At 41.5% G+C, this 14,826-nt stretch overlaps 1 protein-coding gene across 4 annotated transcripts in view; it reads left to right on the plus strand.

Moving 5' to 3' along the window:
• The window catches only part of fam13b (family with sequence similarity 13 member B), a 67,698-nt gene extending 55,420 nt beyond the window's left edge, over positions 1 to 12,278 (plus strand). For 2 of the 4 annotated variants that reach the window (XM_084907603.1, XM_084907609.1), the window contains 14 exons: positions 311 to 408; positions 1,163 to 1,214; positions 1,602 to 1,722; positions 2,188 to 2,259; positions 2,810 to 3,083; positions 3,363 to 3,504; positions 3,773 to 3,854; positions 4,517 to 4,708; positions 5,346 to 5,560; positions 6,325 to 6,408; positions 6,510 to 6,605; positions 6,700 to 7,076; positions 7,764 to 7,865; positions 8,682 to 12,278. In XM_084907603.1, coding sequence (XP_084763729.1) covers positions 311 to 408; positions 1,163 to 1,214; positions 1,602 to 1,722; positions 2,188 to 2,259; positions 2,810 to 3,083; positions 3,363 to 3,504; positions 3,773 to 3,854; positions 4,517 to 4,708; positions 5,346 to 5,560; positions 6,325 to 6,408; positions 6,510 to 6,605; positions 6,700 to 7,076; positions 7,764 to 7,865; positions 8,682 to 8,805 — 2,031 coding nt within the window. In that variant the 3' untranslated portion in view covers positions 8,806 to 12,278. The remainder of the gene's footprint in view (positions 1 to 310; positions 409 to 1,162; positions 1,215 to 1,601; positions 1,723 to 2,187; positions 2,260 to 2,809; positions 3,084 to 3,362; positions 3,505 to 3,772; positions 3,855 to 4,516; positions 4,709 to 5,345; positions 5,561 to 6,324; positions 6,409 to 6,509; positions 6,606 to 6,699; positions 7,077 to 7,763; positions 7,866 to 8,681) is intronic. The other 2 variants (XM_084907625.1, XM_084907615.1) reach the window with 2 other exon arrangements.
• Positions 12,279 to 14,826: the final 2,548 nt, after the last annotated feature.

A 14,826-nucleotide genomic window follows, 5' to 3' on the forward strand; every position in this document is an offset into this window, starting at 1 on the left:
TTTTTAACCTCTAATTTTGGCATTAAGGAGCCTTAAATTATTAACTATTTAAGGTGAAAGAGCTTTATTTACTGCATTTATGATTATCTCACTGTATTCTGGGTATTTTGTGAACATTTGATCTGTTGGAGTGCTACATCTCTGTGTTGTCTCATTAACTGAGGAAGTGAAGCATTACAGTGTTTTACTTATTTCTGTTAGACTCCAGTGTGTAACTCAGTTTGTGTTCTTGCCCATTCCTGTCTCTTGCTCTGCTTATTCCTGTTTAAGTTAAACAAAACATCTTGCCGTCTTGTCTTTTTTCCTCCAGAATTCACTGGACTCTGTCCCCACCCTGGAGGAGAGCTCAGGAATGGACCTGGATGCAGAGTCTGTCACCGATGCAAAGAACAACTTAAACACTGCCAGGTGAGCTGTTTACTTCACAAACACCAGCTGCCTGGATTTACCCTCAGAGTTTAGTTTCGATGCAAAGCAAACGAGAGGCACCAGTGTTGCTGTGCTGATCAGACACCTGCCTTCTGCAAATTGCTTTGACACGCTGTTTCAACCAGAGCTCACATTTTATGCTGCATCTGAAACACATCTTTATCTCAGTCTCTCTCACTCCCAACACTTATTCACTTATGCTTCCTTCTTGTGTACCTTTACATGTCATATGATGATATTACACCCCCAGCTTGTTGTTAACAGCTGTAGTGAGTACACCACCATCAATGTGGCATGCAGTGTTAAAACTGACAAAGGCTGTTTCACACCTATTTATTTAAAACAGGCAAAAGAGAACAAGAGGGGCAAAATACTGACTACACAAAGCACTGATTTTGGTTACAGCTTTGTGAGTTTTTTTCCTCGTCGAATTATTCATGCAGCGGAAAGATTTTTTTGTTGTGTGACTGTGGTGTGACTCTTCGTCAGCTGTTATCCAGGCAAGGTTTCAGGAAGACTAAATATGGTGACAGTGATATGATTGGACAGCTTTTATAAAAGTACACTTATCCAGATGAGTCTGTACACGAGTACCATATTAGTACTTCTTGTTATTGGACCAAAGAGTACTGAAAACGTACATCCCCTGGTGGAGTGTTAATGTGTTTATCTCCTTTATGGTTTAATTTTGAGTGTTTATCTAATTTTATTTAATTCTAATCTTCATTTTCAGGCAGGACAATCAGCCTCTTGTGACGATGGAGCACACTGTCACCATAAGCTGTGTAAGTGACAGGATGTGGAAATGTACACCTTTCATAGACTGTATATAAACAATGGCTATAGCCATGGTTATGTCATCCACTGGCTTGGACCTTCACAGTAAAGCTTTTAAGTATCTGTTAAGGCCTTAATTACACGGGCCTACAGAGCAGTCAGTGACCCCATGGAAACCACCAGATGCTGGGGGAAAATGTTTATTCCCTGATTTGTTGGCAAGTGGTTGCTGGAAGTTGCTAGGTGAAATTGGTTACAAAGGTGCTGGTCTGAAAAACACCTTAGGCCAACATTCCTTCAAACATTTACCTTCATTTACCTTCAGTTATTTGGTCCATTTTCCTTATTTCTTTTATCTCGTATTGATTTTTTTTTTTTTTTCTTTACTCCTCCAGGACTCCAGTTCATGTTGCTGTGATCACAACGCCAACACCAGCCAGCCCAACAGGAACCACCTGTCACCATGCCAACCAGACTCCTCCCACCTCCAGCTTTTTCCCAACAACCAATGGGAAGGTGAGTTCCATCATATCCTGGGAATTCCAGCTTGCTCAGTGCAGCATAAATATTCACAGAAAATTAAAGTGGCATTGGAGAAGTTATGCAGAGGGACAGACTTTTAAAACTTTAAAAATTAATTTATTTTATCTAATAAAAGTGACATAATGGGAAAAGTTAATTTCATTTAGATTGTTGTATGAATTACTCTTACTTAAATATAAAAAATATGGAATATTTTTACTCTAAGCTTAAATATGTCGCTGAGATCTGAATTCAAACCTGCTCAGTTTGATAAATTCTCTCATATAAGTGATGAAAAACTGACGTTGGTGGCATTTGTTTGGAATTAAACACAACACACATTGGATGAATGCTGGTGAGTGAAGTTATGAATGACCTCACTGCTCCTCTTCTGTGCTATCTCTCTCCCTGTCCCTCTTCCTCCTCGTCCTTCTACTTCTCCTCCGTCCATCCAAACAGCGTCACCCCCCTCCCATCTCCACCTCCCTCCCATCGACTTCTCATTGATGCATCTGCAAAAGGAAGGCCAAGGTAAGTTATTTCATAAGCGCCCATTCCCCAGTCTACCCCTCCCTCCTTTCACCCGTCCTTGTTATTGTTTTTAATGGTGGTCACGGGTGACAACAATAAAAGAAACTATATTAAAATAGCCTCGGCTTTTCAAATGTGCGCGTGGTGACGCTGATCGTGATAAATCCCTCTCTGTAACATTCTTCCCTCCATCAGATTTCATGAGAAAGCAGGCGAACTTGTTTTTTCTTTCTTCACTCTTCCCTCTTATTTTTTTTAATCTACACTTTGATTCTGCTGCTCTTATTGGTCACGACCCCTCCTACACTCTCTCTTCCTCCTCGATTCAACTTGGCAGCGTAGCACTGACTGTAAATACACCGGTAATCAGGCTTAGCGTGAGTCAGCAGGTATGGAAGTAAAAAAATAAAAAATAAAGTTGTTGCTGTACATATCTGTCCATCTCTCATGCGCTTGCTAGAGAGGGATTAATCGTCTGGCTTCTCCCTTCCTTCTTGTCCTCTTTTTACTTGGCTTGATTCCTCTCTTTACTTCTTTCCGTCTTCTCCAGACCCCGTCCCAGCTTTTAAATCCTGGCAGGATGACAACGAGAGCGGAGAGGCACAGCTCTCCCCGCTGGCCGGTCGCATGGTTCCTCTCCCTCCGCTCCCCCTGGAGGAGGGTGGTGAAGAGGAACAGGGAGAGGGAGGGCAGGATGACTCCCCTTCCTCTTCCCGCTCCCACCCTCACCTGCTGGCACGACGCTTTCTTGATTTTGGTGTGCACGGTGCCCAGAGATTCCTCCAGCAGGATCTGGACGCCACTTCACCCACCAAAGTACATAGGTATGATGTGTAGCTTATTCACTGTAAGACTGTTTTTTTTTTTTTTTTGGGAGGGTTTAATGGTTATAATGACACCCACAAATCGTTATCTTTGGTCTGACACCTGAAGGGGTTTTTGGGTTGTTTTTCTTTTTTGGTAGTTCTGTCATGCTGGGGGGGTCGCTGTGGCTCAGGGGCTAGAGTGTGTGTGAAAGTGGCTTGTAGTAAAAAGCCCTTTAAGGGCTGAGCTGGAGTCAAAAAGCGCCATCAGGTACCAGTCCATTTTCTATTCATCCTCAGGCCCAGGCGAGCATCGTTTGGTTCCAAAGAGGCGATGAGAGGAGGAGATTCGGTGATGCACCAGCTCACCAAAAAGCTTCAGCATCTGAAGAAGAAAATCAAACAGTTTGAAGAGCAGTTTGAGAAGGAGAGAAACTACAAGGTAAAATCAGAACTTTAATGGTTTTTTAGGTAGAAATTTAAAAAAAAAGAAGAAGAAAAAAAGCCAGTCAATTATTATTATAGCAAACAGTCATCTTCCTCTGCCTTCTGCCTTTCTCTGCATCAGAAACACCAACACATTGTTTAATTGCTTACACTGTCACACATTCTGAAAATGTAATTTTGTATTTTTGTCTTAGCTGTTGTTGATGTTTTCGGTGAAATGCCAACTCTTGGTCTCTGTGTGTCCCCCCCTCTTCTCTCTGCAGCCTTCTCATGCAGACAAGGCAGCTAACCCCAAGGTCCTCAAATGGATGACTGACTTGACCAAGATCCGCAGGCAGATTAAAGGTACAACTACGTTTTGCTGTCGGCATGCATTCATGTGTGCTTGACGGGGTTAGAGTGTCTGTATGCCATCCTGTTCTGTGCTGGACATTTTGACCCCACTTTCAACCTTTGACCTTTTGTGACAACATGGCATGTATGCTGGTCTGACAGACATACGCAGACATGCACGTGCTCAGGGTCAACGTGGCTCTCACATGCGTGGCTCCCACCCTACAGTGTGCTGGTGCGTCCTTGTGAACCCACATTCATTACCTGCAGGGTGAGTTCAGTCAGGTGAAGCAGCGGAAAACACATAAAGGAAGTATTTGAAAATATTTGGTCAGAAATCCCAAACTGTGGTTGCAGAAGCTTTTGGTTTGGCTGCCAGGCAGCATGTCCAAAATCAGATATTAAAATATAAAATGTATAGAAATTCTTTTCTGCCGGCGGATGTTTCTCCTCCCGTTGTTTCACCACACTGAACGAACCCTGCAGGACGCCCATCCACCTCCTTCCTGTGAGGTGCCGGCTCTCCTTTATGGAGTAACGCAGCGGCCAAAACATTTGTCACTGTTTCAAATCAAAACTGAAATCAATAATGTGAGAATCCGCTCTTCACTTTCCTCCTTCCTCCTACTGCCCAACGACCCATTGATTGATTGATTGACTGATCGGCCAACCAGGACGCCAGCACCACCTTTTGCCCAGAAGCACGTTGAGGCACCAGGCTTTGATCCATTCACACAGATGCCACCATGCTCCCTCCTCCCCTTCCTCCTCCTCCTCCTCCTCTATCTGCTCACCTCCCCATCACATACTCACCCCCCCGCTCCACCCCTACTCAGGCCTACTCAGCTCTAGACCGTTTCACCTCAGTAAGTACAAACCCCTCAGTAAGTAGACATCTCAAACACTACTGACAGTCACAGCGAGGCGGCTTTGTGAGAGCATCTTGCTTCCTTGTTTCGGTGTCTGCTGAAACAGCTTGTTGGCATGGGATAATTAATGGAGAGATGGTGAGAAGTGTGAAGCATCATGATGAAATTACACATTTATGGTTCTGATTTCAAAATACAAAACAAGCTCTCTTTTTTGCCAGACATTTTGGGTCTCTGACATGTTAAAAACTGTTGGCAAACTGCAAAAAAACATGTCTAACTGCTGGTATCAGTTCTTTAAACAAGAACGCTACGGTGCTGAAGGTGCAGAAGTGTTTCACCTTTACAGCCATCAGGGGCTTTTGAATTTAGTGATTTTACTGTCTGGCAGTGTTACAAAAAATAGTCTGGAAAAAGTTTGCTCTCTGTCTTTGGCTTTGTATGTTGTGTGGTGGTGTGTTTGTGTGTTGTCACACTGTCTTCTTTCTCCTTATTTCTGATGGGTTAATTGTAATCGTGACGGATAAATTCCTGCATGCCTTAATTGACTTTCTCTGTTTTCTACGTCTCTCCCTCTCTCTCTGCCCTTATTTCTTTCCTCTCTCCTCAACCTCATGTGTTCATCCTTCCCCAGATGCCAAACACCGTGCAGAGACCGAGCTCGGCCCTCAGACTCGGCCCCGCAGCAACACCTTACCCAAGAGCTTTGGATCCACGCTGGATCACAGTGCTCATGACGCAGCAGGGGAGCTCAAAGGCCCGCGGCCTACAAGGGAGGAAACACTGGAGCTGATCCAATGCAGAGTCAAAGAGAAGAGGGAGGAGGACGGCTGGCCTGATGATATCAAGGTAAGGACCAGATATTTTCCAGCAGAGCCACTGCACTTATTCAGGGCTCCAGCAACAGGACAAATAAAAAGGATGTGGATCAGATATATAGTTGTCAAGATGGGGAAAAAGAACAGAATATAACCTATAGAGTTTTTTGGGGTTTATGAAATCCTTCAGATCTGATCAAGCTAAACAAATCTGGGTGTTTAGAAAATACAATTCAGAGGTCTAGAGGACAGTTTTCCCTCACCCACCCTCTCACCAGTTTAAATACTAGTAAATGTATTACTTTTATTTTCTTAACATACAATGGCAGTTACCTGCTGGTTCAGAGGTGTTGCAAGGCCATCAGCCACTAACAGGGCTCTGCACTGTGACAGGAAGTTACAAGCAAGTAAACAAGCAAGATGGAAAGTAAGCAGTGACTACGCAAGATTCTGCAGCACTTTGATGCAGAAAATTAGCAAATGTATGAAAGCTGTTTCAGAATAAACTGACCCACAAGCGCGCGACAGGTCACCTCACCTCGGTGATGTGCAACCACATTGTGCTCGGGCATGTGGACGCTGGCCTGTGCTCTGATTGTGAGCACAACATTATACACGGGGCTCTACATTTCAGCAAAAACATTCTTATATGTTTTTAACTACACGTACATTATTTCTGTGTCTCTGTGTTTTAAACTAGTCAATCTTTTTTTCCCCTTCCTCACATTTAATGACTAGTAATGTTAAAACCAGGAAAGACACTGTTGAGTGTTAAATATCTGTGCATCTCTGTAGAAGATGACAAAAGAGCAATTAACCTGTGAGAAGACTGTCCTGCAGAAGAATCTGCTGCACTACGAAGGACTGCACGGTCGACCGGTACGTTCAAAAACCTAAATTCTGCAAAGATTTGTCTTTGCCTTAAAAAGCAAAAAAGAAACCTGTTCTAACCAGGTCTGTTGCTTCTCCTGTCCTTCTAGGTGACCAGAGAGGAGCGGCTGGTAGTGAAACCTCTGTACGACCGCTACAGGCTGGTCAAACAGATGCTCACCAGAGTCAGCATTACACCTGTTGCAGTAAGTTCACAATCTCCACCAGAGACACAAAGTTAGCAGCACTCATGCAGCAGACAACGGATCAACTGCATCAACCTTCCTTTCCCTCCTCTAGGTATCTCCATCTAGTAAGAGGCGGAGTAAAACCCTGCAGCCAATCATTGAGGGTGAAACTGCTCACTTTTGGGAGGAAATTAAAGAGGAAGAGGAGGAGGAGCAAGAGCAGAAAAGTGGAGGAGAAGAGGAGAGGGATGAGGAGGAAGAAGAAGAGGAGGAGGAGGAGGAGGAGGAAGAGGGAGAGAGCAGCGGTGGTGAGATGCAGAGCCCCGAGGTTATCATGGCCATCGACCCAATGACCTCGAGTGACGGGCCCGTGAGCAGCCAGAACCAGTCTGACCGACAGAGCGACTGTTCAATGAGAGAAAAGATGGAGGAGGGATCGGGGAGGCTGGCGCTCGACCTGCGCCTGTCCAGCTCGAACGCCTCATCCATGTGAGAACAAAACACACGCGGACGCATTCATAGACACGCATTCATGCAACATTAGGGCCTAAAAACTGATGTGTTGTTAAGCTGAAATTTTGCTCAGCTATTTATCATTTTAGAAATACTGAATTTGGGTGATATTGTGAATTTGAATACATATTTGTTGCAAATGTAAAGGTCTACAGTTGTTCCTCTCAGTGTAGCTGCAAGTTCACTGAGCCTCTGCATTAATCTCAAAGACAGGAAAAGTGTAGCCTGCTGTGTTCATTTACTAAACCCTGGAGAGGAAATGTAGTTCACATATTCTTCTGCTTTGCTTACTGTGCAGATACAAGCAGGAAGTGTGACACAGTTTTCACACAGGTTTCAGCAGCTGAGGTGTAATCTGTTTAACGTGTCACAGGATAAATCCTGGCATTAACATACATAGACTCACACCTCTGATCAGCTCAGGTTCCTAAGTCCAACTGTGATGTGTTTCTTATAGGTTGTGACTCCTGTTTAGTTCACTTCCTGCTCACGCTGATCACCTTCGCTCTCTGAATTCAAGTTTTAATTTCTGGTTTATAAGCTAAGTGATTATTAGTGTTAAAGAGAGCAAATGTTGCTGAGAATAAAGCTGTTCTGATGTCTCCACACCACTGTAGTGTTACATGTGGTTACAGCATCCTCTTCTATCCCATCATCCTCCAGGCCAGAGCTGCTGGAACAGCTGTGGAAGGCCAGAGCAGAGAAGAAGAAACTGAGGAAGACCATCAGAGAGTTTGAAGAAGATTTCTATCAGCATAATGGAAGGTAGGTGGGACACACGTTTATTTAAGGAATGAAGTCCAGCTACATCACATATGTTCAATGATTTCAGCTTTGTCTTTTTAAACTCAGCAGAGATTGTTTATTCAGTGAATCAGGACAACCTTTATGTCGGATGTATACATTTGTGACGGACTCCCTTTTCTGTATTCCATGCAGCACTTTTCTGGTCTCTCACAGCTTCTCTATTGTGAAAAAATAAATACCACACCTTCTGACAGGCAAGTCTTTGTGTTAGAGCTTTGTCTGTCTGGATAGATCAGCAAAAAAACAGTCTCAGCCTGTGTGTGGCAGGTAATTTGACCAAGCTGTGAAAATGAAAGCCAGGCGGGGTGTGAGGACCATATAGCAAGGCAAAAAAAGTTTTTTACCTTCATGATATGTTCAAAATGTCACATCCTCTCACTGTCGGTACAGTTACAAGTGATCCACTGACTAGAAAGAGCAGAAGTTTCTCCAAGATCAGTTTTTAGTCAAGAAAAATATCCTTATTGAAGCTCCACCTGCTTGGCAATAAACACACTGCATTTCCTGCCAAAACAAATTAGCTGAAGTGAAGGAGCAGCTGGATCAGGTTCACCATGTCTCAGCAGTAACTTAACAGGTCCGACATGGCTGAAAGCGATCAGCAAACTGAAGGGAACGGCAGGGAAATTAAACCAATAAAAAGTCTGCGTTTCAGATGGAAGCTGCAAAAGTACTGAGAACTGATTAAGGGAAAAATAAAAACATAAAAATAATTAGAAATATCAGACCAGTGCAGAAACCTCACAACTCTGTCTGCTCTCTTTCCCCTTTCAGAAATGTTCAGAAGGAGGACCGGGTGCCGATGCTGGAGGCGTACAGAGAGTACAAGAGGATCAAGGCCAAACTCCGCCTGCTGGAGGTCCTCATCAGCAAGCAAGATTCCTCCAAATCCATCTAGACCCCTTCCTCAAATATCCGCTATCCCCGCACACATCAGCTGTCATCACTGCAGCAACGCTACGCCCAGGACGTCTAGCCTGTCATCACGCCTGGAGAGTTTAACAAAGACTGCAGCCAACAGTCAAACACACAACAAATGACCTCCTGTTGGTACCCTGCAGCCACATCATGGGGAAATTAAGTCAGCTCTGACTGCTTTTATTAAAAAGTAAAAAAATAAAAAATAAAAGTGCCACCGAAATCGTAAATATGGTGTAGCTAAGCTACAAATAGCCTCACAAAAATTAAAATGGTACGGAAACACCCAAAATATTCAAAAAGCAGAGGTCACAAAGAGAAACACATAACTGACTCTGCCACATATCAAACAGAAGAATATTTTAGGGCGGCTTCAAGTGTCATTTCCTTAAATTAAAAAATGGAATGACATCTCAAATGTTTTTTTAAACTTGTTAGTGATCCAATCTGCCAAATGCCTGCAAGTGTGTGAGGACAAACACTGGAAAAGTAAAGCCGTCATTTAATGTGTGGCCAAACCGAGGTGCTTTGCCAAATATCTGAAACCTAGGTTTTAGTTGAACATTTTAAAGTTAAATGTGCGTTCTTACAACTTTTTCCCCCTGATGTGAATGCAGCACGGCCGCTGGTCAAACTTAAAGCAACTTCCATCATCCACATTTGATCCCCGCTGCCTCAGTCTGCATATCATCTGAAAACAAACAGCAGTTTAAATAAAAAAGACACAAAGAGAAAATAATCACTGTGTGTATCATCATCATCATCATCTCACCAATTTGACTCAAGACTCTGCACTCGTCTCTCACCTCCTGGTTTTCTGACCAGGAAGAAAAAGGCAAAAGCATTTTGACTTTTTAATTTCAAGAACATTACTGTTGTCGATCTTTGTGTTTCTGAGGAATCTCATCGGACAGCTCGAGGACTGGCATTTTAGACACTCTTCACTCAACACACTTCGGATTCATCTGGAACGTCTCGCACTGCGCTTCAACCTCTTTCACTTGTTGCAAAGCGGTCATTTTAATAATAATAATCTAACATCCTTACATCCTGGATCCCTCACCTTCTGATTTTAAATATTCATCCACAAGATTTCAAAGCCACTTTGTTTTAAAAAGATGATGTACACGTGCAGTTAGTTACACCGTACAAGATTTATTCCAACAAAAGTATTAATTCTTTTCGTTATTTTCTATTCTTAGGCGTTTTCTTCTACTTTTTGTTTGCATTTCAAAAAACAGTGATGTGGGAGCATCTTGCAAAAAGAAAAAAAGAAATGCTGCTTTAAGTCTTTCGACAGCTCCTAAGGCCTCATTAAACAGAAGATGCTCACAGGAAACAGTTGTTCTCAGCGATGCAAAGGACTGTTGCAGAACTCTGACTTGGCTCCTTGTGTTTCATCCGTCTCCTGTTCAGTTTGCCACATTGTAGTTCCTGAGGAATTATGGGTGATAAATAGGTCTGTGTTGTTTTTCATCTGAGAATCCAAAAGCATGTTGGCAGCGGGCATTAGTAGTCTTGTGACTAATCTGGAGGTTTTAATTGAAATTTGATTGAAGCTGAGCAGATCATTTGTATGTTAGCATGATGTCCTCAATACTGAGAGAGCTGAGGTTGTTTTTAACGAGTGAACGGTCTTTTGGTGTGCCTCTGACCTCCGGTCTGCAGTTTGATTTCCTGCTGGCAGGTCAAAGTAGGGCAGGTGAGGGGAACGAAGTCTGATTTGAGCTCTTCTTTTATTGTTTCCAGTACGATTTGAGGCGTCACAGCGTGCTTTAAAATGTGGGACAAAAGTTTCCGACAGTCACTGAATTTTGGTTTTAAGCTGCGAGCTCGTCAGTCAGCTGTTTGTCGTTTTTCTTCAATCTGCACTTGCATGTTTTAGGCGCACAGGACAAAGCTGACGTACAATTCTCTGCCTGGTTCAGAGTTGGCTGCAGTCTGTCTGTCGGTGGGCATTCAAAGCTATGAATGAGGTGAACCTTTTGTGTTGTGTGAAGATTATTAGGAGTGTGAGAAGTTGGGACAGTTGAAGTTAAAAAGTTTGATGTAAAAAGATGTTATTTGCACAGCATTCACAGAATGCAGCCCTTTTGTGTTTTATAATTTTTTTTTCCATTTGTATTTCTAGAAATGAAGCACTACTTCTATACAGAAATTATACTGTACATTTAAAAAAAAAAAAAAGAAATACCCGAAGGAATGAATGTCAAAAGAAATGTTTAAATTATTTCAAACATTAAGTTTGGCCCCCTTTGGTTTATTATTATTTGTGATGCCCTGAGAATGTGTTTTTTATTATTATTATTATTAATATTATGAATACTGCTTGTAGTATCATAACCATTATTTTGTGTGGTAACGACAATAATAATCCTTTTGTATGTACTCACTAACTGTAAAACCAGCTGTAGACGTTAGTCTGGCACTGTGTGGCGAGACGCACATGAACCTGCTCTGTTTTCTGAATTACTTTGTTGCTCTGTGTAATATAAGCTAATATAGAAGCTGTACTGTAGTGAGCTTGCATGGCAAACAAGAACATAATCATATGAAAAAAAAATTACATTGTTTCCATTATTTGTGCCATGAAGAAGCAGCAATAATATGTTTGTGTTCTCTTTAACACAAAAAAGCATTGTGGGTTTGATCCCGTGTGAACATTTGAGGTACGATGTTTTCGGGGTTGGACAGTGTGTTTTTACCTCTGCGTCACGTCGGCACTGCTGAAATCCAACGTATCAATAAGTCTGTGAAACTAGCAGGGATTGAAAAGCCAATGACAGATGTATCATCTGAAAACATTCCAGTTTTTATCGTCATCAAAAAAGTGAAGAAAAACGATCCACCGTCAATATCTGAAGGGCTTTTATTTCTGTCGACTTGTTTTTCATTGTGCCTGTAGCAGAGTGGTAAAATTCACAAATGTATTCTGTCGGTGTACAGTATGCTTTATCTCACACTTACCCATCTGACGTGCATGGTTGTTTTACACACCAGGAATTCAGAGCAAAACTCCTCTTCAAAGACGTCTCCCAGGCCCTCCTGGAGATACTTTAGAGATTAGACACATTTTTACTAACTGATTATTTAAAGTGATTTAAATAAAAGTTGTCCAGAAGTTAGTTTAAAAGACAGAAATTATATATTTTTCCTTTAACTACAAACAGTCTGAAGTCAAGAAGAAAACCTCAGGACATCCTTGAGATGGGATTTTGCTATAAATTCCTTCAGTCGAGATTTCAGGAGGGATGTGGCATCAGACGCTCCCTCCCATTTCCTCCAGTCGACCTACACGTGACGCGTTTTAACACATTAATATATCGTATGTATCTGTAACTGTTTTCTTACTTTGTGAATGCTTTTTCAGTTGTTCCTTCATTGACAAAAATGAGAAAATACAATCAGTAACAAACATTTACACATGAAAATAAAATTTACAAGCTTGCCACACCACTTCTCCCGACTGTTTTATTTTTTAAATGAAATATACTGGGACCAGGATGTCCCCTGCAAACTTGCCCTGAATATTAAATAACTGTTATGTCCATTTTAAACAAACAAATCCTTAAGATGACTGATTTAACCCAGTAACACTTTAAGCATTAAAACCCATCCAGGTTACAGACTCGTTTTGTACTAGGTTAAATTAGAATTTAACCAGCTCTGCAGCCATTTTTCATCAATCTATGCTAATTTTTTAATTACTTTAAGTAATTATAAGTATTTAATTTGTCTTATTATCACGCAAATATGATTTATAGCATAAACAGATGCATAGACATAATGTCACTTGTCTCTAATAATTTTTCTTCATCAACATGTGTGATGTTCTCCAATTGCAGGCTGTAGTGCCCATAAAAGTAGTTCTATGCTCTATATATCTACAAATAGATAGCGTAGTAGTAAGACCACACTCCTTTGGAGCAGGAGTTGCAAGTTCGATTCCCACCCGTTCCATTCTATATACAATAAGGGAATCTTATAACCTTAGACCTGGAATCTTCAATACCCAACATCCACAGTTGATGGCAAAACAACTAATAGCTCTGTGTTCGTTTGGAAGAAGGGACTGCTCCCACGGCTAGAGACTGACGAGGTACAAAACACATGCTACGGCAAGGGGGAGCCAGGACGCCAGGTCAGGGGGAGAGATCATCACCCCCACCTGAGATTGGGTACCAATTAAGCAAAGAATTACATTTGTTTACAAAGAATTACATTTGTTGAGCTCAGGCATCAAAGGTACATTTTTTATTTCAAAATGTCAGTGATAATATTAGTGTTTTCTCAAATGTTTTCTCAAAACATCAAATAGATGCGAGTAAACTAGTAATCTGATTACTGATTACTCAAAAATCTGACCAACCCTTTATCACAGAAACCTGATTAGGTGAACTACAAATTAGTAATCAGTGACCTCTAGTGGAAGCTAGAGAACACATATGCATATGCACATATGCTGCACAAATACACTCTTCCTTCCCTTTTTCCTACAAACTACAAGTCAAACATACCAGTTAAGATAAGTTATATACCGCCCTTTGTTTTAATTTTGTTGAGACGTCTCACACAGTAAACCATTATTGTTTTTAAAACATATTTTAAAAGTACAGCAATTACCCAACAAGTTGTGTCCTCCAAGTTTCACAGTCTATGAGATCCCACAGCTCGCATCTATTTGAGAAAACACTAATATTATCACTGACATTTTGAAATAAAAAAATGTACCTTTGATGCCTGAGCTCAACAAATGTAATTCTTTGCTTAATTATTATTTGATTTATACATAACAGGGTTATAACATTAAGTGACATTTCATATAATTTTAAATATTTTTAAGCTTAAATTGTCCTCCAATTGTAAAAACACCGTGATATACAAGTTTAACCAGACCTGGAAGACAGGTGTTCTGGAAAAACATCCTACCCAATGTTTCTGCGCAGACGCGGCGCATGCGCACAACACCAAATTAACTTCTTTTTCTCTCACCCATCCGGAATACTTCTTAGGGTTATGGTTAGGGGTAGGGGTAGGTTTAGTCGCAAGTCACCGTCAAATTATAATACGGGTAGGACGTTTTGTCAGAGTAGGATGGTTTCTCAGAACACCGCCATTAGCGCTAGCTTAGCAGGTTTGGCTTACAAACTACTAAAACGAGTATTTAACAAGTCTGTTAATTTATTCCAGTATGCAACAATACGGCCCCTCTCTGTATTCCACCTGGTGTGGTCATTTAAAGTTAAAAGCATGGTAGAGAGGGAAACAAATGACGGTAACGAAAATTAATTCAAACTCACCTCCCGCTAGGCTCTTCTTGCGGCACACACGTTTCCTGATAAATCCTTTTTCTTAATTATATTATTATTAAAATAGTTCAATGGCTAACTGTTAATAGCAACTGCCACATTCGGCACCGTAGCTAATTAGGCTAGTTGCACCTGTCAACAAATCCAAGACCACGCCCACATGGAGTATTTTAAAGTATTTGGACCCTTTTCTTTTTCATCCGAACTCATTCAACTGCTTTTAAAACACACACACACACACACACACACACACACACACACACACACACACACCTTTAAAAGAAATTAAGGCATTAAGAATGTATTTTCTTCCAAACGTTCTCCTTAAAGGTTTGCTTCTTTATAAAAGGAAATAATTTCCCTTAAAATAGATCATGGTTTTGTTTTATATGCTGCTTTGACAAGAGGAAGATGGCATCATGCAAAGAGCACAAAGAGATGTAATGATAGAGACATATAGAGAAGGCCAGAAGGAGCTGCACAGTGTCTTTGTGGATTAGACAAAAGCACATAATAGGTTGCAAATAGAGGATCTTAGAAAGCCCGGAGTGGCAGAGAATATGAGAGCGTGGTGCAGGAGATTTAAGAAGACAATGAGATAGTGGTGAGCCGTGCGGGAGTAGTGACAGACGGGTTCAAGGTTGGGGTGGGATCATGGAGTCTCCCTGGCCTATGAGTTTTGTAGATGGCAA

The sequence above is a fragment of the Perissodus microlepis genome, chromosome 2, assembly GCF_051167445.1.
Source record: "Perissodus microlepis isolate ML-2025 ecotype Zambia chromosome 2, ASM5116744v1, whole genome shotgun sequence".
NCBI classification, from domain to species: Eukaryota; Metazoa; Chordata; class Actinopteri; order Cichliformes; family Cichlidae; genus Perissodus; species Perissodus microlepis.